Below are 26,525 nucleotides of genomic sequence, written 5' to 3' on the forward strand. Positions count from 1 at the left end.
TTAACAAAAGGAATCCCATGAAGTCCCAAGCGATTAAGGTGCAAATTAGACCATCATAGCATCTGATGTGAATTCAACCAGTCAGATTCAACTCCTAATAAGTATCCAGAACCATCAAGCATAAATTTCCCAAGGAGAATTTTATTCATGGCACTAGTTAATTTCCCTTCCAAAAAAATAAACAATTGAAACTAAACGAAGTCAACAATCTCAAATGTTTATTGTCTTCATAACGAAACAAAATATGAAGCTCAGAACTGGATCACTTGGCCCTGTAACAGAACAGGAAGAAAAAAGGTGAGTTTTTGTATTTTGCAAAGAACCTTTACTCCATCAAGAACAGCGTCTATTCCTAAAGGGATCACCATCCTTTATTAAGGCCAGTCTTCTCATCCTCCCCTTCCTACTCATGTCAAAGCCAACACCAAAATACTTCGGGCTATGGATCTAGTTTAGTTATTTTGAGAGGATTTCCCCTGATCTTGATGCCACAAAAATGAGTAGGCAGAAATGTTCACTTCTCTCAGCATAATAAAGCCATAGAGAAAATATTGCACCTTCCACCCCATAATTATCTACCTTTCTCTTCTTATCTCCTCCCAGCTCAAAATGCTTGCATCTCTTAATAGCCAGCATTCTCTTAGATCTGCAGTTCGGCTCAACACATTCAAGCCTCAGCACAATCTTCTTTGTAGTTTTAGCCTGGAAAATAAAATTAAGTCAAAGCCTTCATAAATCACTACAGAAAATCTTTCTTCAAAAATATGACTCTGTTGGGTCAAGTACTACTTAAGGCAAAGCTCTGCAAAGTTTAAGAGTTGTGACAATCTGTTTTCAGCTATAGGGAGAAAACAGAAATGTGAAAATCAGTGTATTTAAGAGAAAATGGTGGCAGATTATCTAACTGACATCAAGTTCTTCACTCATATCAAACATCCTAGAGGGCTTCTTATCAAATAGGCATTCATCACACCACCCTGGCCTTTCAGCTCTAGGTGGTTAAGTATTCCACACACCCAAAAATGGGTCAACTGAGTCCATGCAACTATGAAATAAACACAACTTTCACAACCCATTTAAATAAGACTTAATAAGTACTACTTAATATCTATTCTCCGGAGACTACCCACAATTACATCTAGGTTTTATGTGCGTTCAACTGTATTATTTAACTCCCCACAAATACTCAACTTCTAAAGCCTGCTCCTGTAGTTAGAATTCTATTCTTGAAAGTTCTCAAAAGAGCAGAAACCTAAGTACAATGTCCCTATCTCCTAAACAAGTTACCCAAATGTGAAAAGGCATTTCACCACCTAGAGATCAAACCATTTATTGCACCTAAATGAACACTAAAATCATTCCTGAATACTTTCTGGAACCAGGCTGAATGAGGACCTAAGTGCCAAAAGAAATGCTATGTTCGTGGGAAGGCTATGCTCCAAGCACTGTATACTTTAGGGGGCAGACAAATCACCTGAGGTAGAACAGAAACTCAGAAATTCAGCCTGAGACCAACAGGGAATTCAGGAAGCCAGTGGAAGACCTAAATAGCTATTTTAAAGAGCTTTAAGACTTCATGAGTTAGGCAGCAGACTGACTGCAGACTTCTGAACTGAGAAGCAAAATAAGAGAACAATTCTTACTGCAAGCATGAGCTAAGGATTCGTTAGGACATGGCAACGGATAAGGAAGAGGGCGAAGAAAAGGATTTACGGGTGTCCTCAAACTTCAGTCCTGAGGAAGGCAGGGCACATTCCTTGATGTTTGCCTCTTCAAAAAGAGGACAAAAAACATAAAACAATGAGGCAGTGCAGTATTGTAGACTGGAGTGAGACCTGGATTGAACTTCCAGCTCCACTGCCTACTAGATGTTAGGTCTCTGCAGGTAATTGAGATAATCTCACTGAAACTATGAAAACACATACCTATATTGTAGAGATGTGTGGGCTAAAAACAAATGGAAAGTCTCTGCCACAGTAAGTGGGAAGCATATCAAACAGTGACCACTACAAACCTTTTTCCGGAAAATCGGCTTAGTCTGCCCACCATAGCCACTCTGCTTCCTGTCATACCGCCGCTTTCCTGGGAGAATGAAAGTTATTTGTCAGGGTTTATCAAACATAACCAATCACAACAGACAAGTGGAAAAGTCTTCTCGGCGGTTTTATCTTGGGCTTTCCAGCAGAAATATCAATGTCCAAGTGGGGAAGGGAAGGAGGACTGGGCTCGTGTATTCTACAACACAAATGCCACATTAAAACCAAGTCACGTATGCCCGTCTTACCCTGGGCATAGAGAGAATCCTTGCCCTTCTTGTACTGTGTCACTTTGTGGGGTTGGTGCTTGCCACACTTCTTACAGAAAGTCCGGCGGGTTTTAGGAACGTTCACCTAGTAAATAAACCGTTCAGAACGCGCAGTGTTATCAGACCAGCCGCACAAAACGCCCGACCCGACCCAGCTAAAGCTAAGGCATCCCACGAGGACTAAACTCTCAAACTCGCTAACACACAACTTGAAGGTGGTCCGGCCCCATGTGCTTCAAATACAGCGGCCTCCGCCGAGCCCAAACTAAAACGAGAACATATTCACTCTACCGCTGGCTAAGTCTACCTCTTTGACCCCATCACTTCAGTTCCTGGCCCCGAAGCCCGGTCCCTTTGGGCTCGATCGCGGCAACATTGGGTTTCTTTGGTACAACGAGTCCACGTAGGAGCCTGGACGCATCCCGGGAAGGCACCATCAACCGGGAAAGAAAGATTAAACTGGATGTTGCCTGAGCCCCACCCCAAGGTCCTACCATGTTTGCGAGAGCGCTATCAGCACAGAAAGAGAGAAGCCTGCCCGTAAACGGAAGTATATAGGAGGTTTCTGGTCGCGCTTCCTCATGGGAGTCGGTGGGAACGACCATAGAGTTTAAGACTCTGTGCGCCGCGCCCTCTGGCGGCTGAGAGGACTCGATTCAGAGTCGCGGGCGCAAGCTTAAGGAAGGGCTCCGGCTGAGGCTGATCCACTCTCTTCAACTTCCACCCGCCTCCCTCCAGCTTTGCAACTTTTCCTCACTTCATCACTTTTGGTGGATACTGCTGCGTAGCACCGTTAAGTGAAGGAAGCAGTGCTCTTCCCAGACCATCTGGCCTCCGTGTGCCTATACCCGAGGGAAGCCAGGACTAGGGTCGGTCAAGTGGAGGAGCCCTCCACCTCCATGTCCCATTCCCGTTCCACTTCAAGGACACTGGGAACAACATCTTTCACAGTGAACTGCTGGTTCACTGAAGGCTTGGAGGGAGCCAGTGCTCTAGTTCATCTATCACATGGCTAGCTGTTGCATTCAACAGATGTTTATTGAATGCCTATTCTGTGTTGGCCACTGTTCTAGGGGAGGGACACAGTAATCAAATAATCAATGTCATAAATGTATAATTACAGACTAAATACTTTGTAAGAAAGGAACAATGCTCGGCATTAAACAGCCCCCTTTTGTTGAGGGAGGCAAGTTGACTGACCTAGGTTCTGAAAAGTGAGGATGAAATTGTTCAGCTCCAACAATAGCAATAACCAGGCCAAAAGATAGAAAGTATCCAGCATTTCTTCACTTCCCTGCATACCTAGCAGAAGGCATGTGCTAGGTTTCAAGAGAGTCCAGCAGAGAAAGACTGCAGGGTACTGAGCATTTTAAATTAATTGTCCCATAAAATTCTCACAGTAGGGGCTTCCCAGGTGGCGCAGTCGTTGAGAGTCCGCCTGCCGATGCAGGGGACGCGGGTTTGTGCCCCGGTCCGGGAGGATCCCACATGCCGCGGAGTGGCTGGGCCCGTGGGCCATGGCCGCTGAGCCTGCGCGTCCAGAGCCTGCGCTCCGCAGCGGGAAGAGGCCACGGCAGTGAGAGGCCCGCGTACCGCAAAAAAAAAAAAAAAAAATTCTCACAGCAATTCTAAGAGGTAGGTGATACTATTATTCCCATTTTACAGATGAGGAAATTGAGGCCATAGGGTGTTAAATGATTTGCCCAATGCTGCTAGTATTTAGTGGAGTCAGGATACAAACACGGGTGATCTGACTCCAGAGCTTGGGTTCCTTTACCATTATATGGTATGATTGTGTGGCCCGGTAATTATAATAGCTAACAATTATCGAACACTTATTATATGCCAGGCATTTTCCTAACTACCTTACATACTACCTCTTCTAATCCTAACAACCCAGGTGGTATGTACATTTATTAGTGTTTAACAGGTGAGAAAACTGAGGCACGAGAGGCCTTAAATTCACTTACCCAAAGTCACACCAGTGGTTATTTTATGGAGCTGGAATTTGATCCCAGGTGGTTTAACACCACAGCCTTGCACAAATCACACAGGGGAAGCAGGAGCATCTGCAGGGTAGAGGATGATAAGGAGTCAGAATTGGGCAGGGACGCAGGAGGAGGTTTCAGTGGATTAGGGCTAAGGAACCATGAGAGCTTGGGGTCTCCTGCTTGCATAACCCTCCAGAAACACCCATAGGTTCAGAACTGACTCTCTGATCAGCTCTATTTTGTTGGACGGTCTCTGGGAATGAGCTAATAAAAACATTACCACTGCCTGCTACATTTCCTAAAAGTTTCTTTGCCAAACAGCCAGCCTGTAGGCTCAGAGCATTTCCTTCTTCTCGCCAGGCTGTTACGCCGTCTTACTGGGCTTTGAGGAGTTTCTAGAGGTTTTTGATGTTAGTAACATGGAAATATGAAGACAGAGAACATGGCCCCTCTTAGTCTAATCAACCTTAGTTCTTTCTATCACACCTTTATGTGGCATGGCTTTGGTTTAGATTCCTTCACCAATCCTGGTCTCTGGTTTGGACATGGTCCTGCTTATTGATTTCCCCTAAGATGAGGAACTCAGAATTGAACACAGGACTCTACATGTGGCCTGGCCTCGCAGAATAAGTGGTTGTTCACTTTCCTATGTCTAGATATTGGCACTATTTGGGTGCAGTCCTTCCATCACCTGGACAAGTCTGTGAGGAGAGTGCACATGGGCAGAGGGTGAAGACTCGCCTAGTTTTACTTTCCCCTCTCCCTTGTCCTGCTCTCCCTTGTCTAGATCCCCCATCAACGCCCAGTCTCCATCCCCAGAAGGACCTTGAGAAGGGACAGGTCATGTGACAACAAGTAGCATCTGACTGATGAAAAGGGGAGGGAAGGCGAATGTCTGGGACCAACTCTCAGGCAGGCCACTGGAGCAGCTATTCAGAGGTGACTAGTGGGGCTTCCCTGGTGGCACAGTGGTTGAGAGTCCACCTGCCGATGCAGGGGACGCGGGTTCGTGCCCTGGTCTGGGAGGATCCCACATGCCATGGAGCAGCTGGGTCCGGAGCCTGTGCTCCGCAATGGGAGAGGCCACAACAGTGAGAGGCCCGCATACCGCAAAACAAACAAACAAACAGAGGTGACTAGTGAAAGGATATAAATTGTCAATAAAATAGAGAGATCATACAACACTTGCTGCCCCTTTATCTTGTGTGAACGTGAGGATTAACTAGTCTACTATCCTACAAAATACTTTAAAAAATATATCCTGTTCCCTTAAAAAGTCTGATGGACTTCTTCTAGTGGGGTTTATGATCTGTTCCTACATACAGCGCCTGGGGCAAGTAAATATGGCAGTGGCTGATGTGTCAAGATGGGCAAGCAGATCAGTCACCAGTGGCTCTGTGGCCGTCCTGGTCTACAGCCAGTACTGCCTGCATTTCCTAGGAGAGTCCTCCAGGAGAAAATCGCTGCTAGAGCATAGGCTAGGAGGTGGCTGATGAAACATTCAGGTTTCAAATAACACATCTAGTCTGGTTTATTGTTTTACAAGATTAAAGAGAAAGCTGTAAATTAAGAGTTAATCCTTGAGGCCGAATCTAAAATGGAGAAAATCAACATCCACAGAAAACGGGAAGGACACAAGTCAGTATGTGGGCTTACACTCGGACATTTTTATCTGTAGAAAAAAAAATGCTTTCTTAGAAAATGACTCAGCAGGGGGAAGTCTTGTCTCTACCTCTGTCAGGATCTGTACTTTGGGGTCCCTTCGTGAACACTCTCCATCCTTCACTAGCAAGTTTAACCGTGTGGCCTTGAGTCTGCCTTAGAGGATATGAGAAGCTAAAGATGGCCTTCCTCGCCAGTCCCTTTGTTTTGTCTCCACATGTCTGCATTTCTCCTCTTTTCTGTAAGTCTCCACGGTCCTTTAGCGATGTCGGCCCTTTACGTCGGGGAGGTCGGCCTGAGGACGTGTCTGCTCAACCCAGCCCAGCCTAGAGTCTCAGTGGCCCCAGTAATGTTGAGAAGGGTTCTTTCAGAGCAGACTGAAGAGGTCCCAAGCAAATGAAGGGCGGGGACAGCTGGGGTGGGGAGTGGAATAGGGACAGCAGCAGGGAACCAGATACCATGCTGCTGAGAAGAAGAAAAAAAAGACATTGGTTTAAGTCAGGAAACAAAAAAAGGGAACTGAGTGGCTGTGAAAGGGTGGGGTTTGCTCAGACTGTCCTTCCTCTCTGGACTGTAAGAATATGTCTCCAGGGCCAGTGTCTTCTGAGATCGAGTCCCACCTTCAAAGTCCTGGCAGCTCAATGCATCCGGGAAGCTACCTGCATTAAAGTCAGGACTGAGGTGGGTCTGGGGCATGGCAAGGGCTGGGCAGCAGCAGCAAGTACCTTTTGTGGGACCTTGGGACCCTTGAAGGCCAGATAGAAAGCGTGGCTGGTGCCATGTAGTCCGCTGGCGGAGGAGGCTGACAGAGGGTGGGAGTGTCATCAGCACAAGGCCCTGACAGTCTCTTCAGATGATCAGAAGGGGCTGGAAGGGTCCTTTCTGAGGAGGTTGTGGGGGGAACAAGAAGAGAAAAAAGCGCTATGAGGTGACCATCTGAACAGGTAGCAGATGTTGGAAAGAGGCACCTCTGCACAATTTGGCAGAAAAATAAGATTTATTGCCGGTGGCAAAATAAGCCAGGATAGAAATAAGCCCTTTGGTCAAATATTGCCGGAAGACCCAAAATGGATACGTGTGTCAATGAGACCCTTAGAAGAAGGAATTTTTAAGAGGCAGATTGTCTGAGAAAATGGTCAAAGTTCACATGCCACAATAGGCTTTTGAGCTCTGTAAGCTAAGGAAAGGCAAAACCAGGGTGTAAAGCCTCAGGCTGCATCGAGCCAACATTGCTGGGATCAGAGCTGGCTTGTTGGAAGGACTGTGTACGCCAACCTCGTGGTAACAGTGGGTAAGAGGCTAGGCCAAAAAACAGCAGCCTCAGCCTCAGCCCAGACAGTGTGGCCAACCCCTGAGGTCGCGGGGAAGCTTTTTCCTATTACCATTGCCTGCCATGTGCATGGCTCTCTTTTCTCTAGGCTTCATCATTTTCTTCTCTCCTTTGCTCTCCTCTCCTCCTCTCCATCCTCCTCCTTCCTCTACCTGTATCCCCTCTTCTTTATCCCCTCCTGTATTTTGTTCATTACCATCCCTGAAACAGAGTCAGTGCTTAATAAATAATTGTGGAATTGCATTGAATTATTCTTGCCCCTTTCTTCCCCTCCTGTTTTCCCTTTTCCCTTTCCCCCTACTTGCCTAGTGCCTTCCTCATAGTATTGTTGTGAGCAGTAAGTGTGTTAATCTATGTAAAGTAGTTAAAATAGGGCCCAGCAATAGTCAGTGCTCCTATCTCACTGTTTGCTATTATTTTTATTCTGCCTGAGACCTGCAAAGGTCCCCAGAGGACCTGCCTAGAACAAATAGTGTGGCATTTAAAATAAAAGGGATTGCTGGGCCTGACCAAGACATCCTTGGGTGAGCTTCTGGACCTCCAAATGGAATCCTTGTCCAGTTTCCTGGCTACCCAGCTCTCCAAGCTCAAAGTCTCTATCTCATGCTGTTTGTTTCCAGAGGCAGGGCAGCAGCAAAGCCCAGAGGCAGGGGTCTATACAGCTCAGGGGTTATCTTCTGTGCTGTTAGTTGTGTGCTGGTTCTGCTCCTTCCCTCATTTTGCATGCCAAGCCCCTGACCAAGGGTGCTCCAGCCGCTTGGAGCCTCAGTTATTTGATAAAACAATGTCACCTACCAAATAAGCCACAAAATGCAAATACCCTAAATAATCTAATGCATTCTACTGAAACAGGATCCCTTAGTGTTAGCCCTATCTGGTCTATTCTGACCCCTTTTATATTCAGAATATTTAAACTATCTGCTTGCATTAAAGTCCAAATTCCTGTGGCTTATGGCTAGTGATGTATTTGTTTAGAATCTTTTGTAAACGCCTCAAGTTGAGAAATAGTGCAACTTTCCATCCACTTCTAGGGTCTTGGTGCAATTTAAAATTATCATCAGTATGATTTACTATTTCCATTCGAGCAAATTTCCTATAGAGAGTTTCCTTTCAGTGGACTAGACCCATACCAGGAAGTGACTTAGGTATAAGGGGAAGATATGGCTTTTGAAAACCAGTTTGGGTGTTCTCCAAAGAGTCATCAGATGCCTGCTGCATTTTGCCCATGGATGCCATGCCGATATCTGATTTCTAGCTCCTGGGAATAAGGGAGAGCTAGAATTTTCAGTGAGGTAGTGCTCAGTAAGAAGCTAGAGACAGACCTTGACCTAATTCACTCCAAAGCTGCTGGGTTATGCAAATGAAGCCATCAGGGGAGGGGGAGAGAGAGCTCCTCTGAGGACCCTGAAACAAATGGGCCACGTGTGACTTTCAGTTTCTCTGGAGGTTCCTGTGCACTGACTAATGGTGTTGGGAGAGCATTTGAAACACAAAAGCCTTGATCCCAGGCTTTCCACCTCCCTCTTGGAGAGCCATCACCACATGCCTTAGGGTTAGCATCAGTTAGCTGAACTTCAAGGAGAAGCTCTACTCACTGCCTTGACTCCCAGAAATGAAAATGAACTATAGTCTATTAACTCATCCTTACATATCTGTCTGCAATAGAAACAGTAAAAAAAAAAAAAAAACTGATTAGAAATGGAGCAGAAAAGAGACAAAAGTGTGGGAAAAGCAGGCTCTCCAAAACTGCTATTTGGAGTGGAAATTGGTTACAGTGTTTCTGGAAACTGTTTTATCAATATATTTCAAAATGCAAAATGTACAAACTTTTTGACTTGGTAAATGATGCTTATATAGAGATCCTAATGTCATGGGAAAATAATCAGGAGTAACGTTAAACAAGAACTTTAGATATTTTGAGGACAATATGTGTTGGGTAGATGGATGGATGGATAGGTAGATGGATACTTAGATAATGTTAAGAAAAATAAGCAAACTACAAATAGTATGTGCAATATGATCTCAAATATAGTCAGAAAAATGCAGAGAAAAAGAATGGAAGGAAATATGACTAAATATTAATGTCTCTGGATAATGAGCTTATAATTGATGTTTTCTTTTTAATATCCCTGTACTTAAAACATTTTCTATAATGAACATGTGTTATTGTGATATTGACGGAAAAAATAAAACGTTTAAACCAGGGAAAATAAAAACTAAATTGAAAAAGAAGGCCAAAGGGTCACACAAGTCCAGAGTGAAAGACGGACAACCCAGCAGTCACCCTCAGAGCAGAGGAACAATGCTGAAAGTATTACCACCAAACTGATGCTCAGTGTAAACTTGCAGATTCGCTATCTGGCTCTCCTTTCATCATTACTTGGCCAGAATCTATTGTCTCTAGTGCAGGGCAGAAGAGATGACAGACCCAGAAGTTTCCAAAACCACAGAAGAAAATTGTAAAATGTTAACAACATGAAATGCTGAAGAAGACCAGAGCACCGAGACCTCTTAGAAATGATTACAGTAGATGAGAATTTCCCTGGTTAGCCAGCAGCCAGAAAACTGATTTTTCTGGAAGTCTTCACCACAAATTTGGTCACCTATAGCACTGACCCTGAAACTTATCATGAAATAATTAGCTTTCATTAGGGCCTGAACAGAGCTTCTTGGGAACTTACTTAACAAGAGTAATTATGGCTCTTTGTTGCTATGGGTACGATATTTTAATGACGACTTCTCTTCTGGTTCCAAGACTGGGTAATTCTCAATCAAAATCTCAATCAAAACCTGAGAGATGCTTCTTGGGCTTGAGAAGAGATTTTTAGTAGGCCTATCAGCTATACTCTACTCTAATGAGAGACCATTGATAAGTCTACCAGATTTCATAGTAAAGCCTCAGGAAGATGGGACTAAAAAAGGAACAAGGGATTACACGAAGTGCATAGTCCAACACATAAGCCAGACCTGGGTTTGCCACGTTGTCTAAGTAACTGAGAATTCATTCTGAGAGTGGAAAACTATGACCACATGTACAAGATTGTTCATGGTAGTATTATTTATAATCGAAAACAAACAACCTAAATATCCATCAGTAGGTGAATGGATAAATAAATTGTGATGTATTCATCATATAGAATACTGATACATATCAAAATGAATTAAAATGTATGAACTAGAGCTGCCAAGATAATTAAATCATAAAACATTACATTGAGAAAAAAAGTAAGTTGCTGAAGAGTATGTAACACTTATATTAAAATGTGAAACATGTAAACCAATACTAAATGTTTTTTTTGGATACTTACATATGTAGTAATTATATAAAAACATGCCTAGGAATGATAAATGCCAAATTCCAGATATTGGTAACCTCTATGGAGGGAGGGAACTAAGATTGTGGAAGAGTACACAAGGGTGTTTTGACTGTGTGGATAGTATTTCATTTCTAACAAAACACCAGAAACAAAATGGCACAATGTTAGGATTCTACAGAGCTAAGTAGTGAGCACATGAGTGTAATGTTATTCTCTTTACTTTCTGCCTATTTGCAATATTTCACAATATAAAAGACAGTACATTCAAGCAAACTTTTACATTCACAGTAAGCAATAACAACCCTAGAATAAAGAGTTGGTGTTCCGCCTAAACCCTTTGCTTTCATCCCATTAACAATGAAAAATCCTGAAGGAAAAAACAGCTGGCAACTCTAGAAATCGACCAGTTAAATAAGGTCTCCTTATAAAGGATTTAAAGGAAAATGTAAGAAAACCTTGGCAGAACTGAGAAAAATCCTCATGTGGGAAAATGTACTGTTGTCAGTTAAGAGGGACATATCATCCTTTCTAGCCTAGAGGAATACTGCAGACGAAAGTGCCCCGGATCCTGAATTCTCTCTTACTTACCCCTGTACTTAACCACCATTTCCTCCTTTGCCAAATGTTCTTAGAAGATGGTGAGGGGTCCCCAGTGCTCTTTGCTGATAGCCATGGGGAATAACAGGGTGCTGAGGTGGATGGCATCACACTTCGTTGCAGGCAAAAAAAAAAAAAAATCCCTCTGGGAAGCAATGAGGTACAACAGAAACAAGGGTGTGGGGTCACAAATGGATAAGGTTGGGCCAGTCACATAACCTCCATGAGTCTCATTTTCCTCATCTGTTTATCATGAGGAATAAATGAAAGAATGTGTGTAAAATGTCTGATGGATGGACTGCACTGGGAGAAGCATGAGTTCCCTTCCATTCCCCTGGGGAGAAAAGGGAATGGCTAGAATCTTGCTGGACAATTATGTAATGCTTTAAAGGAGAAATAAACACAAAATGCAGCTTATTGGATATTTTGGCTTAATAGTTATTTGAACCATGAATGACTATTTCTAACTAGCTTCTCCTGGACCCTTCCCAGTCATAGACAGGCTGTGTCATTTTCTGATTTTTCTCTGGTGTTGTCCCTAATAGTGTTTTGTTTTGTTTTTTTAATAATAGCCAATTTTTTAAAAATAATAAATTTATTTATTTATTTATTTATGGCTGCATTGGGTCTTCGCTGCTGCACGCGGGCTTTCTTTAGTTGCGGCGAGCGGGGGCTACTCTTTGTTGCGGTGTGTGGGCTTCTCATTGTGGTGGCTTCCCTTGTTGTGGAGCATGGGCTCTAGGTGCACGGGCTTCAGTAGTTGTGGCACACGGGCTCTGTAGCTGGGGCTCGCAGGCTCTGTAGTTGTGGCGCACGGGTTTAGATGCTCCACGGCATGTGGGATCTTCCCGGACCAGGGCTCGAATCTGTGTCCCCTGCATTGGCAGGCAGATTCTTAACCACTGCACCACCAGGGAAGTCCCCCTAATAGTGTTTTATCTTAGCATGAGCAAAGATAGGAGCCAAAGGTGGTTTAGTTTACTGATTCTGCAAGTGCTATTTACATTAATTCTTTGGCATAGTGCAGTTTGTAAAGTGGCTGAACTCTTACTACTAAGCATTCTCTTTTGGAATTCTACTGCTCCATAAAGAGCTGCGAGGCTGCAAAAGGTGGCCGTGTGAAAATCTTTGCATTTGTAGTTTAATAAAGAGAACATTATAACACTGGAACTTTATATTTTAAATGAAGAGCTCTGTGTGTGTCTTTCTATTCTTTTTTCTCCTCCTCATTTTTTCTGTGTGAAGTGTGTGTGTGTGTGTGTTTGTGTGTGTGTGTGTAATATTCATGTCACTTCCGTTTCCACCCCCAACCCCACCACTTGAGTGAGGTGCAGGGTCAGCCCTCACTGTGCATCTTTTGTGGTCAAATTGACTCTGTGGGCTGCTGAAATTGTTAGAAAAAAATTAGGACCTTTCACAATAAGTACCCAAAGAAGCTGCAACTATCCTCTAAAGCAGAGTGTCCATTACACACCAACCTTCAGGAAGACATAAAGCAGATGCCTCTCCTTTCACATTAGTGGTGGATGGACTAATGGTGACTAAGGAAGAACTACCACATTTTCAGGCTGTGTGTGCCTGGAGTGGATCACAAGGAATGGGGAAAAGCAATCAAAGAGGGAGCAACCAGGCCATAGAAATCCCAGCAGTCCTCCAGCTCAATGTTCTAGAAGTAGAGGCCATTTCACCCCATGCTCAGAGGGGTGATGGCTAGTGAGAGGCTTACTTACTTCCTCATACTTAGACCAGCACTAAACCCTACCCCAACACAGACACTTAGAGGAAGGCTTCCTCCTGTACAAACTGGATTTTTTTCTAAAAAAGAAAAAGAACAGAGGCAGCTTCCAGAAGGACCTGTCTTATAGGAAATAAGAGCAGAGGCCAAGACTGAAGCAGATGCTGGGTCTGAACAGGGAGTGTATGCACCAAGAGCTTGCAACAAAACTAAAGGTAAAATGATGGGTGTGCTTCACTCAGCTAAAAGAGGAACAAATGGACGTGGTTTGTTCGGATGCTTCTGATCCAATTTACTGGTCATGCTACTCAGTTTCTTTAGGGTATTATTTTGTCTTCTCTAAGTTGAGTCTTTGGTTGTGAATAGGTACTTAATTGGAATTCACCATGGGAACAAATGTGATATTAGTACAGGGATCTCGATGAGTTGGCAGTTCCTGAGAATAGACTATTATTACTTGGTTACCACTACTTCTGAGTAAATGAAAAACCTTAATGTTAAAAGAAATCTTTTTTGGCGTTTGAGCTGAATCTGAATGCTAGATAGAACTCTAGTTGGTTGCAAACTCTTATCAGTTTGTCACTCCTGTGAGAGACGATTTAAACCAGGGAGTCAGGGAAGAGAGCTGTGTGGAGGGTGTAGGGAAAGGTTTGCTCCTTTGCCCAGTTTTCTCAAAAGATCATTTATAAAAAGTTGAACAAGTCTACCACCAGAAAACAGTGGCATCCACATGATGAATAAATAACAAAGTGATCATTCTGAACATCCCTGGTGTTCCTGTAACCTATTTTTGTCTCCTCAGTATAATAATAGAACATTTTACACCACAGGAAAGAGCAAAATAATGGTGTGGATAGCCTCAGGCTTCGATAAGAAACCATTCCCTTGCTTTCCTGGTGTGAGAAGTAACCTATGCTTGACAAGTACAAAAAACTACTGACTTTATTTTGCTTCCATGGTGCCACCAAAACCATAAGTAGTTTTAAAAAAAAAAAACCTACACCCTTCAGGAAAAAACTTACCTCCAACAAAACTTGAGGGAGAAGGGGCTGGTGATTTGGTGATTTTTTTCAGTATTTTTTTTAGTGCTCTATTTTTGTGGCAGTATTTATATTTTCACTTTATCTTTCTAACGAAGGTTTGGGTTGGTAATAAAAGATAGTGCATTTAAGTGAATAACTGTGTGTTTTGTGTGAATAAAAAAAACAATGGTGATTTTTGTAACCTTCTTTGCCTTTCTGTATTTCAGTTACCTAAACTGAATCTTTCTGAAGTACTGTAATTTTGGAGAGGCTAAACAAGTTACTTTTCATAAATGATCAGAGAGACCACCTATAAGATTAAGACAGTTGCATCACTTTTGCATGATGCTGTCTGAAAGAACTAATCTAAGCAAAAAGGAAAGGAAAACCAAAAACAAAACAAAACAACTACCTCTCAAAAATTGTTTTTCAATTTTAGAACAAAGCTTCTATCCTTTGTATCTCAGCCAGAGGGTGATGGGAAAAATCAGTTGGGTGGCAGTTAGTACATGTCCATAACTGCAGGTGCAGCCTCCGTATCCTTATTAGACCCCTTGGTTACAGACCCCAGTGGGACAATGTATGAAAAATTACACTCACTGTCTAGGAAACTGGGAACTGAAAGTCCAATATCTGCCTCAGTGGAGTTCTGGCACCTGCATTATCCCTTCTGGGGATATAAGGGTCAACAGCTGCACAGAGACTTTTACTGTTCACAGATTCTGCACGTATCATAAAAGGGTGGTTAGTGTAGAGCTGCCTCTAGACATTACCAAGCACATGGGTACATGTCACTTGATATCCAGAGCATTCCATTGCTTTATACAAGAACCCAGTTTATATGAACTCGTGATGTAGAATCAATCACCCCACTTCGATGTGCATCCATTATACCTGAAAACTGGCAGAAATGGGGGCTATGGAAGGAGGACGTCAAAGTAAGAAGGCTCTTTGTTAGCTCTGAACGTTTCTGTTCCATTTGAAACTAGGTGGCTAGGCTGAGGGGGAACCAGGAGGGATGAGGTTCAATGTGCTGGGTCCTCAAGAACTTTCATTATCAACAGCACCCAGTGAGCTCCAGAAAGAAGAAGCTATGGCTGCAGTGATATTGGAGAGCATCTTTCTGAAGCGATCCCAGCAGAAAAAGAAAACATCACCTTTAAACTTCAAGAAGCGCCTCTTTCTCTTGACCGTGCAAAAACTTTCCTACTATGAGTATGACTTTGAACGTGGGGTGAGTTTCTCTGCTGTGAAACCTGAGTTTTAAGGACTTGGCCTTAGATCTGCCTTGGGGGGAGGTAGATCCTTTTTGGTTGGAGGGGGTAGGTGGAAGGGACCCAAGTACACTTCAAACTCAGCAAAATGTTTCCTAGCCCAGAACTAGCTACAGACATACTGGAGCAAAAATTCAAAGGTGCTAAGAAGCTATGGGGAAAATCTCACCATGGATTCTTGCAGTTGGTGAGCACTCATTAAATGATTGTTGAGAATGAAATCAAAGACTTGGAAATTGCTTCCTTATTTTTTATGTTAAAGGCACACAAAGTCATCCACTCTTCTATAGTGTTTGCCCTCCATTTGGTAGTCAAAAAAGGTTAGGTTCATAGATCTGGAAGTTGTTTGGGGTTTGTTTGTTCGTGTTTTCAAAATGACAGGTCCTGATATAGAGTGTGGGTGTCACTTCACTGTGTTGAATGATGAGATAGCGAAATCTAATCATCTGGTTGCTTAATCGCTCTTAATCTTTCTCATTTTCTTCCTCATTCTCTTTCTCAGAGAAGAGGCAGTAAGAAGGGTTCAATAGATGTTGAGAAGATCACCTGTGTTGAAACAGTGGTTCCTGAGAAAAATCCTCCCCCCGAAAGACAGATTCCGGTGAGAAGAGGCTATTGTTAGAACTGGGCACGGGGGCGGGGGGCAGGAGGGTTGCAGTTAAGAAATTTGGAACACTTCAATTCTCCGTAAATATACCTGTGATGCTGTGCAGTGTGGGACACATAACGCTCCCATATATGTTCTTCACACTGCCACATATTGGTTATGCTGAGTCTCAGCGTCTTTTCCCCAGATGCAGAACAACTCACTTAATCTGGAAAACTTGTAACGCCAATCTTAAGATGATATCACATCAAGTTTTCAAACTGATCAGAGATGATTGGTTTTACTCCCTCAGTCACCAGGATCAGATTTACAAGCTTGAGTTAGTCTGAAAGCCAGAACTCTAGGGCTCTGAGTCATGAGATTCTTTAGTAGCTCACTGTTTCTTCTCTCATTTCCCAGAGCCTCCCGAGGACCTAACGTCTACTGATTTCCTAGTTGACTTTTTTTTAAATCATTTTTTCCTGATGTCAAGAGTAATGCGTATTTATTATAGAAACTTTGCAAAATATTTTTAAAAAGCACAAAAAGAAGATAAAATCATGCATAATCTCATTATTCAGCTAAAACAACTATTAACATGTTCCTGTATGGACTTAACATGTTTTTCTCCATTAACAACACATACACTCACACTAATATATATGTTATATATTTTAAACATAGAATCATATTATACTACACATCTTACTTTGCCACCTACATTTTCAATTTAACCATATAAACTTTTCCCCATAACAATAGATACTCTTTAATAAAATGATTTTAATGACTGTATAGTATACCCTATCATGGATATATTGTAATTTGTTTAACCAATCTCCTATTACTAGATATTTGTTTCCAATTTATTTGATATCATAAATCATGTTGAAAGGAACATTCTTGCATACATCTTTATGTACTTTTGTTATTCTTTTATTTATAATAACTTCCTAGGAGTAATATTTTGTTCTTTTCTTTATAAAATCTGTATGCTTTGATTATTCTTATAGTTTTATTCTATTTAATTTTGTAGAAGTAGAATTTGAATATCACATACACCTACAGGCTCTGTATGACAGTCTCTATTCCTCAACATTCTTTCCAATGCCAGATATTTTAAATATTTGTTAATTTGAAAGCCAAGAACAATGACTTCATTGCTGACTTATTTTGCAATTTTTTTGTTACTCATAAGGTTGGACAATTATACGGCTACAGCTCATTTATATTTTTCCATTTGTGAATTCCTGTTAAATTTTTGGCCAGTTTTTCTATTGAAATGTTTACCTTACTCCTAGTACTTTTTAAGAGATCTAGCTATGTTAACTTTAACTATAATATATGTTGAAAATACTTTTCCAGTTTTTCATTTATCTTTGTATTTTGTTTATACTTTTTTTTTAACCATAGTGGGTTTTAAAGTCTATGTCATCAAATTAGCTCATCTTTCTCTTAATGGTTCTAACTTTTAGCATTATATTAGAAAGGCCTTGCCTCTCACAAAATTATGTAAATAGTTATGTTTTTTTCTGTTAGTCATAGTTTCATTCTTTTATATAAAGCTCTTGAATCCATCCAGAATTTACGTTGGTGTATGGTGTGAAATAGCTACCTTAACTACCTGCCCCCCACCTCTGACAATATTAGTGGTTAAATGTTTGTCCCAGCATCATTTATTAATTAACCTCCCTTTCCTCAATAGTTTGAGATACCTGAGATTTTTTTTTTGAATGAGTATGTGCTGGATCCTATGGATATGTTTCCCTACTGGGATATAGGAAGCAATCACTAAGGATTAGCATTGTCCATGCAGGAGAGCCCTCTGGAACCACTGCAAAAGACTCCCAGTACCTAGGGAAATCCAGAAAAGAGCAATGCATCAACCAATAACTATGATTTCTTCTGTCACTGCAGAGAAGGGGAGAAGAGTGCAGTGAAATGGAGCAGATTTCAATTATTGAAAGGTTCCCTTACCCCTTCCAGGTAAGGTATTTTCTCTCACTAGCTCACAAAGGGACCTGTAATATAATCGTTAGGGATGGCATGGGCTGTTAGTGTTTGCTTTTCTATTTTTCCAATCAAACATAGTTTCTTTTAGTCTCTACACCTCAAAGAGAATCCATAATGGCACTAATTCTATTATGGTGTATCTTGTCTATGGTAATGGCATTGAGAAAGATGCTCTGTTTGTTAAGTGAGCATTTCACTTCCTTCTAGTTCTGCCTATCTGTCTAATGGTGGCCATGTGGGTTGAAAAGACAGAAGAGGGGAGGGAAGGAGTAGTATTAGGAAGTTCGGTGTAGGGAAGGCTTATTAGACTTACATATAAACTTAAATTCTATTCTAGTCTGGAATAACTGAAGAGTCACATAGACATCTGTTTGGTAGATACAATGTAAGCCATAAAAGAGAGCAAGAGCTTCAGATTCAATCTCCGATTTGGTTTGCTTATGTCCTGAGAACTCTGAGGCCACATGTCATGAATATAGCAGCCTCTGCAACAGTGAAAGCCAGAAAAGGAAGTGGAAAGTCTCAGGGGAGGGGGCTTTCTGTCATGGATTTATGAGCACAGCAAGACTAACAAGCAAAAAGAAAAATGTAGAAGGATCTTGTTCATGTCCCTGAGGGTAACAAAGTTTACAAAACCTGTGAAGGAGGGGTGTTTTAGACACAGTTTTTACTACCATTGTCTTTCAATAAGTTGATGTTTGACTGGGCTAGTGGATACTGGTAAATAGCAGATAATTCAAAATTAATTTACATTTGGCTTTAGAATCCACTGTGATGTCTGTCAAGTCTGTGAGGGTTGGAACCACATCTTATAAGTTTTGTACATCTCCGTAACACCTAACACAATGCCTTGTACGTGTGTGGTGTTCAAAAAATACTGACTGATTTGATGACAATGCTTAATATATACTTCACTCTTTTTGAAGTAGGTATGTAGTTCCAAACTTGGTTTATTTGGGCTAATATTGGCAAGGGGAGGCCACTAGGCAGTGGGGGGAAAATCAGCCAAGAGTTTAAAATGTGCTCCATATTGATGAAATGTATAATCCACATGTACTAATCAAGATTTGTTACATAAATCATTACTTCAATTATCTTCTATACAAACTCAAGGTTTAATAAGATCATAAAATATCCTTCATTGGATAAACAAAAATCTTGACTCCACCAAGGGCTGAAGATTATGAACTAAGTTTACACACAAATTGAAATACAAGTCAAGAGGACCCAGGAGTATTCACAAAGCAAAGAGTTTCTAAGTCCTACATCCCTGGATATGAATTGTTCAGGAATTCTTCAGATGGTTCACATGACCCCAGCTCCACTGCTCACTGAAGACCCTGCCTTTTCTTGGTTTTCCAGTATCATTTTACAAAGTTGTAGCTTAAGATTAGTTCCTTCAAGGTCTTTTTATTTTCTGACTCCTAACTGCTGAAGTCTGTGTGTCCATTGCCCCAGGTTGTATATGATGAAGGGCCTCTCTATGTCTTCTCCCCAACTGAAGAACTGAGGAAGCGTTGGATTCACCAGCTCAAAAATGGTGAGAATTATTTGGAAAATAAACTAGTTTCCAAAGAAAGAAGGAAAGGAAGGAAGGGAGGAAGGAAAGAGAAAAGTTGGGAGAGAGGGAGAAAAAGAGAAAGGAGAGAGAAAGAAAAGAGAAAGAAAGAAAGAAAGAAAGAAAGAGAAAGAAAGAAAAAGGAAAGAAAGAAGGAAAGAAAAAGGGAACAGGGAGGGAAGGAGAGAAGAAGAAAGGGAGAGAGGAAAAAAGAAAGGATGGAAGAAGGGAGGTGAAAGAAAGAAGAAACAGAGGGAGAAGGGAAGGAGGGAGAGAGAGAAGGGAGGAGAGAGAGAGAATGGGGGGAGAAATATTGCATTTTCTTCAATATTAATGATACAATTGAGTTCAGTATTCCATCATATGAATAAAAGATCACATGCTAGACTAAGAGTTTCAACTCAGTTCTACCACTGTCTCTCTAATGCAATTTTGTAATTGTAGGCCCTTCCATTTCCCTATTTATAAAAGAGGTCCCATTCTTCACACCAATTACAAGGGTGGTATGGTGTGGCATTCAATGGTTATTTCAATATTTTGAATCCTAGGTATGAAATATCTAGTTCCAAAAAAATTAAATACATGATTATGAGAGTGCTTGGGGTCAGAGTAAAGAACCTGGTTCCAAGTCCTCTTCTACCACTAATAAGCTGGGTGACCTCTGGCAAGTAGGCTAACAAGCTTCTTTGAGGCTCAGGTTTTTCTTCTGAAAGAGGAATAATAATGATGCCTACAGTACCTACCTCCAGGGTTGTCCTAAGGATCAAATGAGGTAAGGTATGTGAAAGCACATGGAAAACTGTAAAGCACTGTACAAGAAAGCACTGTACATCTTTTCATTGTGGATAAATATTTTCCAAGGAACTATTTCATGTTCCTTGCTTTGTGAGGACCTCAACTTGAATATAGTTCAGTATTTCACACAGACCATACAGTGTGCTCAGATAAACTTGACTGTAAATGCTTACAGCACAGGATGCATGCGCACATATTTGTGTGTATATATAGCCACACGTCAAGTGACTGAGAGATTAACTGGTTGAGTTGACATCAGGAAAGGCTGCCTAGAGAAACAGGAAGGATGGCAGACTGATAATGGCATGGTTGGGTTATTGCGTGACAGCCCTTTGTCTTAATAAACATTTAGACTCTGATATGCAGTGGCTGACTACACCAGCTTTGTTCACTCCCTTGAATGTAAGTCTGGCTAACATAAAAATCATCAAATCTTTCAAGCTGAAAGAGGAGAGGAGAAAGAAAGAGAAGTGTCATTTACTTAGTTCTTTCTATGTGCCAGACACCAAGCTAGACACCTTGTATTTATTATCTCATTTAATTCTCACAGCAACCTTGGGCTAAAAACAGCAACTAACACTTAATGAGCACTAACTCTGTACCAGGCTCTGTGCCAAGTGCTTCAAACAGACTAGCACATTTAATCCTCACAATAAGCTTATTAAGTATGTATTATTCCCCTATTTACAGATGAGGGAACTGAAGCTCAAAGGGGTTAAGTAAGTTGCTCAAGGGCAAATAGCTAGTGAGTGGTGGAGCCTGGGTTCTTACTACACCCCTAGGTCTGTTTGACTCCAAAGCCTAAGCTCATTGCATATTTTTGTGCTTCTTGGTTCTCAAGCCCAGAAACTGCACCTGTAGTTGGCTGCAAGATATTTTAGAGTAAGGCCACGTGAAGATTACAAATAGGTGATGTCTTGCACCACACAGTTCAGTTCTTGACATGTTTTGAAGAGGTCGGATTTAGCCCTGGGGGTACAAAATGAGCAAACACTTCAGTAATGCTTATTATGATCCAGGATCTTCTCTATATTCTTTACATATATTAACTCATTTCTTCTTCATATCAACCATATGAGGCAGTTATTTTCACCATCCCCATTTTAGAGATGAGAAAACTGAGGTATAGAGAGGTTAAATAACTGGCCCAAAGGCACTCAGTTAGTAAGTGGCAGGGTCAGGCTTTGAACTCAGGCTCTAGAGTCTGCGCTCTAAATCAAGATGCTACCTCCAAGGCAGAGAAATACACACAGAGCTCCAGAGGGCATATATATTTGTACTTCTTTGGTTCTCTCCACAGTGCCTCATAAATTGCCCTGCACACAGAAAGGGACCAACAAATAGGTGTGTTAATTGATTTTTCTGCAAGAGTAAACAACTACCACCAACTTGGGATCCACATTGATGGACAGCTAGGATTTAGTTTGGAAATAGGGGAAGGTGGGACATACTAGCTGAGGGAGAAACCAGTTGTAGGTTAGCCCAACAAATATTTATTGAGTGCCCACTCTAGTGATAAGTTATCCCACTCTGAGGTAAAATGCACCAATTGGAAATCACTAACATGAAAAGGGGACCTCATGGTATACTGGCTACCTCTGTAGTGGTATTGGCTGTGAAGAGGCATGAGGGAGCCTTCTGAGGTGCTGGATCTGAGTGGTGGTTAAATGGTTGTACACAAATATGGTTAGCTGGATATCTTAGATTGTACATTTTATTATATGTAAGTTATACTTCAATTTAAAAAGTAGGGCCTCAGGTACCTCATATTGAGCTGCCATCTTTTTTCAGTGGTACTTTCTATGCAAAGTTTATATTCCTGAGGACTTAGCCCTGGGCTCTCTCCTTCCACTTCCTTGAACATGGCAGTGGGCACTTTAATGTTACAGCACCACAGATATTTGTCTACATTCACTCTAGACTCTTCATTTGGTCCAGCTCAATAGAGGCTATCCTAACTGCAGCTTCAAAAATAAGCAAATGACCTGACCTCACCAAAATGAATGAAAGAGTGGCCTTGGTGAAACTCCAATGACATATATGGGGAGTAATCATTCATTCATTCCCCAAACAGAATTTTAGCCATTATCCTGAAAAAAATGAATATGAGAGATCAACCCATCAAGTACTTGGAATGTGCATCAACCATTAGTGCTTCCCAGATAGGGCTGGCCCTATGCATTGGTGAAGTAAGCAGTTTTCTCCTAGTCCTCCCACTAGGACGCTGTCATAATCAGCTTGGGCTACCATAACAGAACATCATAGACCAGGTGACTTAAACAACAAACATTTACTTCTCACAGTTCTGGAAGCTGGGGAGTCCAAGATCAAGGTGTTGGCCAATTTAGTTCCTGGTGAGAACTCTCTACCTGGCTTGCAGACCGGTCACTTTCTCACTGTGTTCTCACATGGCAGAGAGAAAGAATTTCTCTCCAGTCTCTTCTTCTAAGGGCACTAATCCCATCATGAGGGCTCCACTCTCATGACCTAATTACCTCCCTAAGGCCCCATCTCCTAATATCATCGCACTGGGGGGGCTTCATTATATGAATTTTGGGGGACACAAACATTCAGTTTGTAACAGACACTCTGCTTTTGCAATTCTCTCCTAAGTAGCTAGAAATACCAGCGCTGCGTTGACCAACAAAAGAAGGGGTGCCATCTTCGAGGGACCTCTTAATTATTTGGGAATGTAGGGTGGGTTCATAATGAGTGTGCTGGAGGTAGGGGGGCAGGAAGCCCTATAGCCTCTCATTAGCATATTAGCATAGCTTAATTTATCAGAGCAGCTAGTTGCTGATTAAGAATTTCTGAAATGTCTACTGGTGCCCAAGCCTGCACCCAAGACTCTTCAAATCCCTGGGTGATGGTAGTGGCATGGGGGGGGGAGGGCAGAGGGTGGGAGCAATCAGTTCTGGCTGGGAGGAGTACCTGGAACATTGTTCAGAATTGCCAGTGCCTGGTAATAATGAAAGTCAGACAGGCTTTTGCTTGGTTTTATTATTTTAAAGTTCTCTACAGACGATGTAGCCCCCTGTAGCCTGCACCCCATCTGAACAGCTCCCACCACCATGCATTTGGTGCAATGGTGAAGGGGTATGCTGAAAAAGTGAGGGGTGAGGGTGGGCAGGGTAGACTGGTTAGAAGCCTTCAAATCCATGTTTAGAAAAGCATCAAGATAGCACTTTAAAAAAAGATGGCACTTTTTGTTCATTTGCCTATAAAATGCATCTGGCCACCAGTAGCTTCTAGGCCTCCCCCAAGGTCTTAAGTGAGTGGAGTGTGACTAGCAAGCTCTTAAGGACTTAAGTTGGTCCCTACAGAGGAAGGTTTTATTTTGTTTTTGTTTTTATCTTTAAAAAAAAGTTACACAGAGCTTCTTTTTAGCCTCAAATGCTGAAATGTGTATGTCCTCAAATATGCATATTCTTAGACCAGCCTAGGTCTTTGCCCCAGTGCTAGCTATTGTAAATTATTTCATTTGTCTTTGCTTTTCTGTTAACTGGCAACATGATCCCAAGATGACTTGTCTAACTGACTTCCAGTTAAGATTCTTGCAATGCCACAGATTAAAAACTGTAAAACTAATTCCTCTTATCTGCGAATCTCTCATCCTGAGAGATCTTTTGGGCCTCACAACCCTGTGAGGGAAATGGAACTGCTGTGTTTGTCTCCCATAATGAGCTCAACCTACCTCAGTGGCCCTAGGAAGACTGAACTATGTTTATTCTCGAGGCAGAATCACCTTCATTTGATCCTGAGCTCTGCTCTGTTGACTGTTCTATGAACACAGAAAGCGTGAGGCAGAAGTTCTCACAAAGACAAATATCTCTAAAAGATCACCCCAGGAGCTGGGACATTGGTATATTGAGAGCCGGAGTGAGAGTCTGGCTTGTCACGTTGTTTCCCTTATCTGGAAAAGACCACCATAGTCAACACCTGCCTTACAGGAAGACTGTAATGGCTACCGGAAAAACAAAGATAAAATATTTTTGTTCTGGGGCTCTGGAGAATCAGATATTCTTATCACTTTGGTCACCGGTTGGGAGATAGTCATCATAACAGACCACTGAAGAGAACTGCACAGGAACTCTCTGGGGCCAAGCATGTGAGCCAACTGGTCCTCTGTCTGCTTCCCTTCAGGGTGGCTGAGGAAGGGGCAGTTGTTTGAAGCTCACTACTAAACTCAAGGAGGAAAACATGCCTATGGTGGCTTCTCCCACATGTCAGATGTGACCTCTTTCTCTCTCTCTCTCTCTCTCTCTTCTCTCCTGTTACAGTAATCCGGTACAACAGTGATCTGGTACAGAAATACCACCCTTGCTTCTGGATCGATGGGCAGTATCTCTGCTGCTCTCAGACAGCCAAAAATGCTATGGGCTGCCAAATTTTGGAGAACAGGAATGGAAGTAAGAGATCTGATCAATATAATTTCTCCCTCCTTTGACTATCCATCACTTTCTCGGGGCTCTATCAAACCCAGGTTTGTACATTTGGGCCAGTGCACAAAGGAGGGTGGGAGACGAGATTAGTGGGGGCCAAAATTCAGCTGGTGCTCTTCCAGCTGGGTGATGTAGCATTGGGCTGTATCATTCCGGACTTTTCCTAACTTACGTAACGTCAATGAGTACAAGAGTAAATTTCCTGACCAAACCTGTCCCTGGGCCCTTTCTGAAGATGCACTCTGTATCTATCGTCACTGGTTTCTCACTTTGCAGGCTTAAAACCTGGGAGTTCGCACAGAAAGACAAAAAAGCCTCTTCCTCCCACGCCTGAGGAGGACCAGGTATACAGGGAAATTGGGTGCTGCTACTGTTTAAATTGAAACTTACAATCACACCCTGAAAACAGACCAAAGTCTTAGAATTCTCCCTGGGATTTGGCAGTGTAAATTGGTATTCTTGCTGAGACAGGGGCTTTGTCCTTCTAATTAGGACTTCCTCTTTAGTGGAGAGATGGAGGGCTAGTAGGAAGCTCTTGGCAACCATTTAATCCAATCACCTGTTTAAAACAAAACAAAGCCTGATTTTTTTTAATGAAAAATATTTTCAACCATAAAGTTGAAAAATTTTAACAGTGAATATCCATATACCCAACATCTTGATTTTATCACTATTATATTACTTTAAAACTTGATTTTGGGGGTTACTTTTTGAGGTCTAGAAAGTTCTTTCTCATATACTGTAAGTAAGCAAGGCAGGAATTATTATACTCATTTTACAAACTAAGAAAAGAAGATTCAGAGCCACTTAGTAGGTCCATGTACTAGTTTAGTGCCAAGAAGCTTTCCCGATTATGGCTGTACATGGTTTTTGTCCAGAAAGTTTAAAAATACTGATGCCTGGGTCCAGCCCTCAGAGATTTTGACATAATTGGTCTTTGAAACTGCTTAGGTGTCAGGATTGTTAGCCACCTGCTGGATGGTTCTGATGTGCATTCCAGGCTGAGAGCCCCTGCATGGGTGCTTAAAACTGGTTGTTGAATGAATGCTGAATAAACCTTTTATTTTGCCTGATTTGGGTTAGAACAGTGTCTCCAGTAAGCCAGAGAGTTGGGGAAGAACAGGAGAGTGCTTCATATCTAGCCAACTCCACCCCTACTTTTTCCTCTTAACAACACAGATCTTAAAAAAGCCACTGCCCCCTGAGCCAACAGCAGCACCTGTCTCGACAAGCGAGCTGAAAAAAGTTGTAGCCCTTTATGACTACATGCCAATGAATGCAAATGATCTACAGCTGCGGAAGGGCAACGAATATTTTATCCTGGAGGAGAGCAACTTACCCTGGTGGCGAGCCCAGGATAAAAATGGGTGAGTTCACGCCTGCCCTTCCTGAGCCTTGTGCCCACGTACCCTATACACACGCAAAATCCTGCAGCATAATTCCGCTACTCAGTATCCTGATCAGAAATTGTTCTTCCCACACCAAAAGGAATATGCTCTCCCTCCAAGTACTTCTCAGAGGGCAGCTCTACACGTGGCCACCTCTCTGAGCCTGTAGAGTATGGCCCACATGTTGTCGAGCACATGTAATCAATGCCGCATGTGCAGAAGCTACACACTTCACTGGCCTAGCCATGCATTGGCAACATGATTCTCTTGGAGGGAGGGGCATTTTATATACCTCCATTCGAGATTGGTTCTGAGCCCAAGGATACAGGGCGTCCAGATCTGTCTCTCACCCAGGATGGGAAGTGCTGGATGATCTATCACGTTGTCTCCTCTACAGGCAGGAAGGCTACATCCCTAGTAACTATGTAACCGAGGCAGAGGACTCCATAGAAATGTATGAGTGAGTATGCTTATGTTCCTAGCACACAATCTTCCCAGAGGAACTAAATA

At 42.1% G+C, this 26,525-nt stretch overlaps 2 protein-coding genes across 3 annotated transcripts in view; one reads left to right on the forward strand and one right to left on the reverse strand.

Moving 5' to 3' along the window:
• Positions 1-201: 201 nt before the first annotated feature.
• On the reverse strand, positions 202-2,909 carry RPL36A (ribosomal protein L36a). Its single transcript, XM_081222196.1, has 5 exons — positions 2,800-2,909; positions 2,285-2,390; positions 2,015-2,082; positions 580-702; positions 202-272 (listed from the first exon to the last, which is right to left on the reverse strand). The coding sequence occupies exons 1-5, from the start codon at positions 2,800-2,802 to the stop codon at positions 252-254; spliced, it is 321 nt and encodes a 106-aa protein (XP_081078322.1). The 5' UTR covers positions 2,803-2,909; the 3' UTR covers positions 202-251.
• A 3,622-nt stretch (positions 2,910-6,531) lies between these two features.
• BTK (Bruton tyrosine kinase) overlaps positions 6,532-26,525 on the forward strand; it is a 28,296-nt gene continuing 8,302 nt past the window's right edge. Inside the window, exons 1-9 of one of the 2 annotated variants that reach the window (XM_081221863.1) lie at positions 6,532-6,639; positions 15,024-15,193; positions 15,736-15,834; positions 17,737-17,805; positions 19,291-19,372; positions 24,466-24,594; positions 24,904-24,971; positions 25,807-25,994; positions 26,413-26,475. In XM_081221863.1, coding sequence (XP_081077989.1) covers positions 15,053-15,193; positions 15,736-15,834; positions 17,737-17,805; positions 19,291-19,372; positions 24,466-24,594; positions 24,904-24,971; positions 25,807-25,994; positions 26,413-26,475 — 839 coding nt within the window. In that variant the 5' untranslated portion in view covers positions 6,532-6,639; positions 15,024-15,052. Of the gene's footprint in view, positions 6,640-14,971; positions 15,194-15,735; positions 15,835-17,736; positions 17,806-19,290; positions 19,373-24,465; positions 24,595-24,903; positions 24,972-25,806; positions 25,995-26,412; positions 26,476-26,525 lie in introns of those variants that run through there. The other variant, XM_081221862.1, reaches the window with a different exon arrangement.

Source organism: Mesoplodon bidens (assembly GCF_964165515.1).
Source record: "Mesoplodon bidens genome assembly, chromosome: X".
NCBI lineage: Eukaryota > Metazoa > Chordata > Mammalia > Artiodactyla > Ziphiidae > Mesoplodon > Mesoplodon bidens.

Bases quoted from the DNA above. Each gene is read 5' to 3' on its own strand.
- RPL36A (XM_081222196.1), bottom strand. The intron at 2,083-2,284 runs GTAAGACGGGCA...TCATTCTCCCAG, and splicing joins GGATTCTCTCTATGCCCAGG to GAAAGCGGCGGTATGACAGG. The intron at 273-579 runs GTAGATAATTAT...GTTCTGTTACAG, and splicing joins GAGGAGATAAGAAGAGAAAG to GGCCAAGTGATCCAGTTCTG.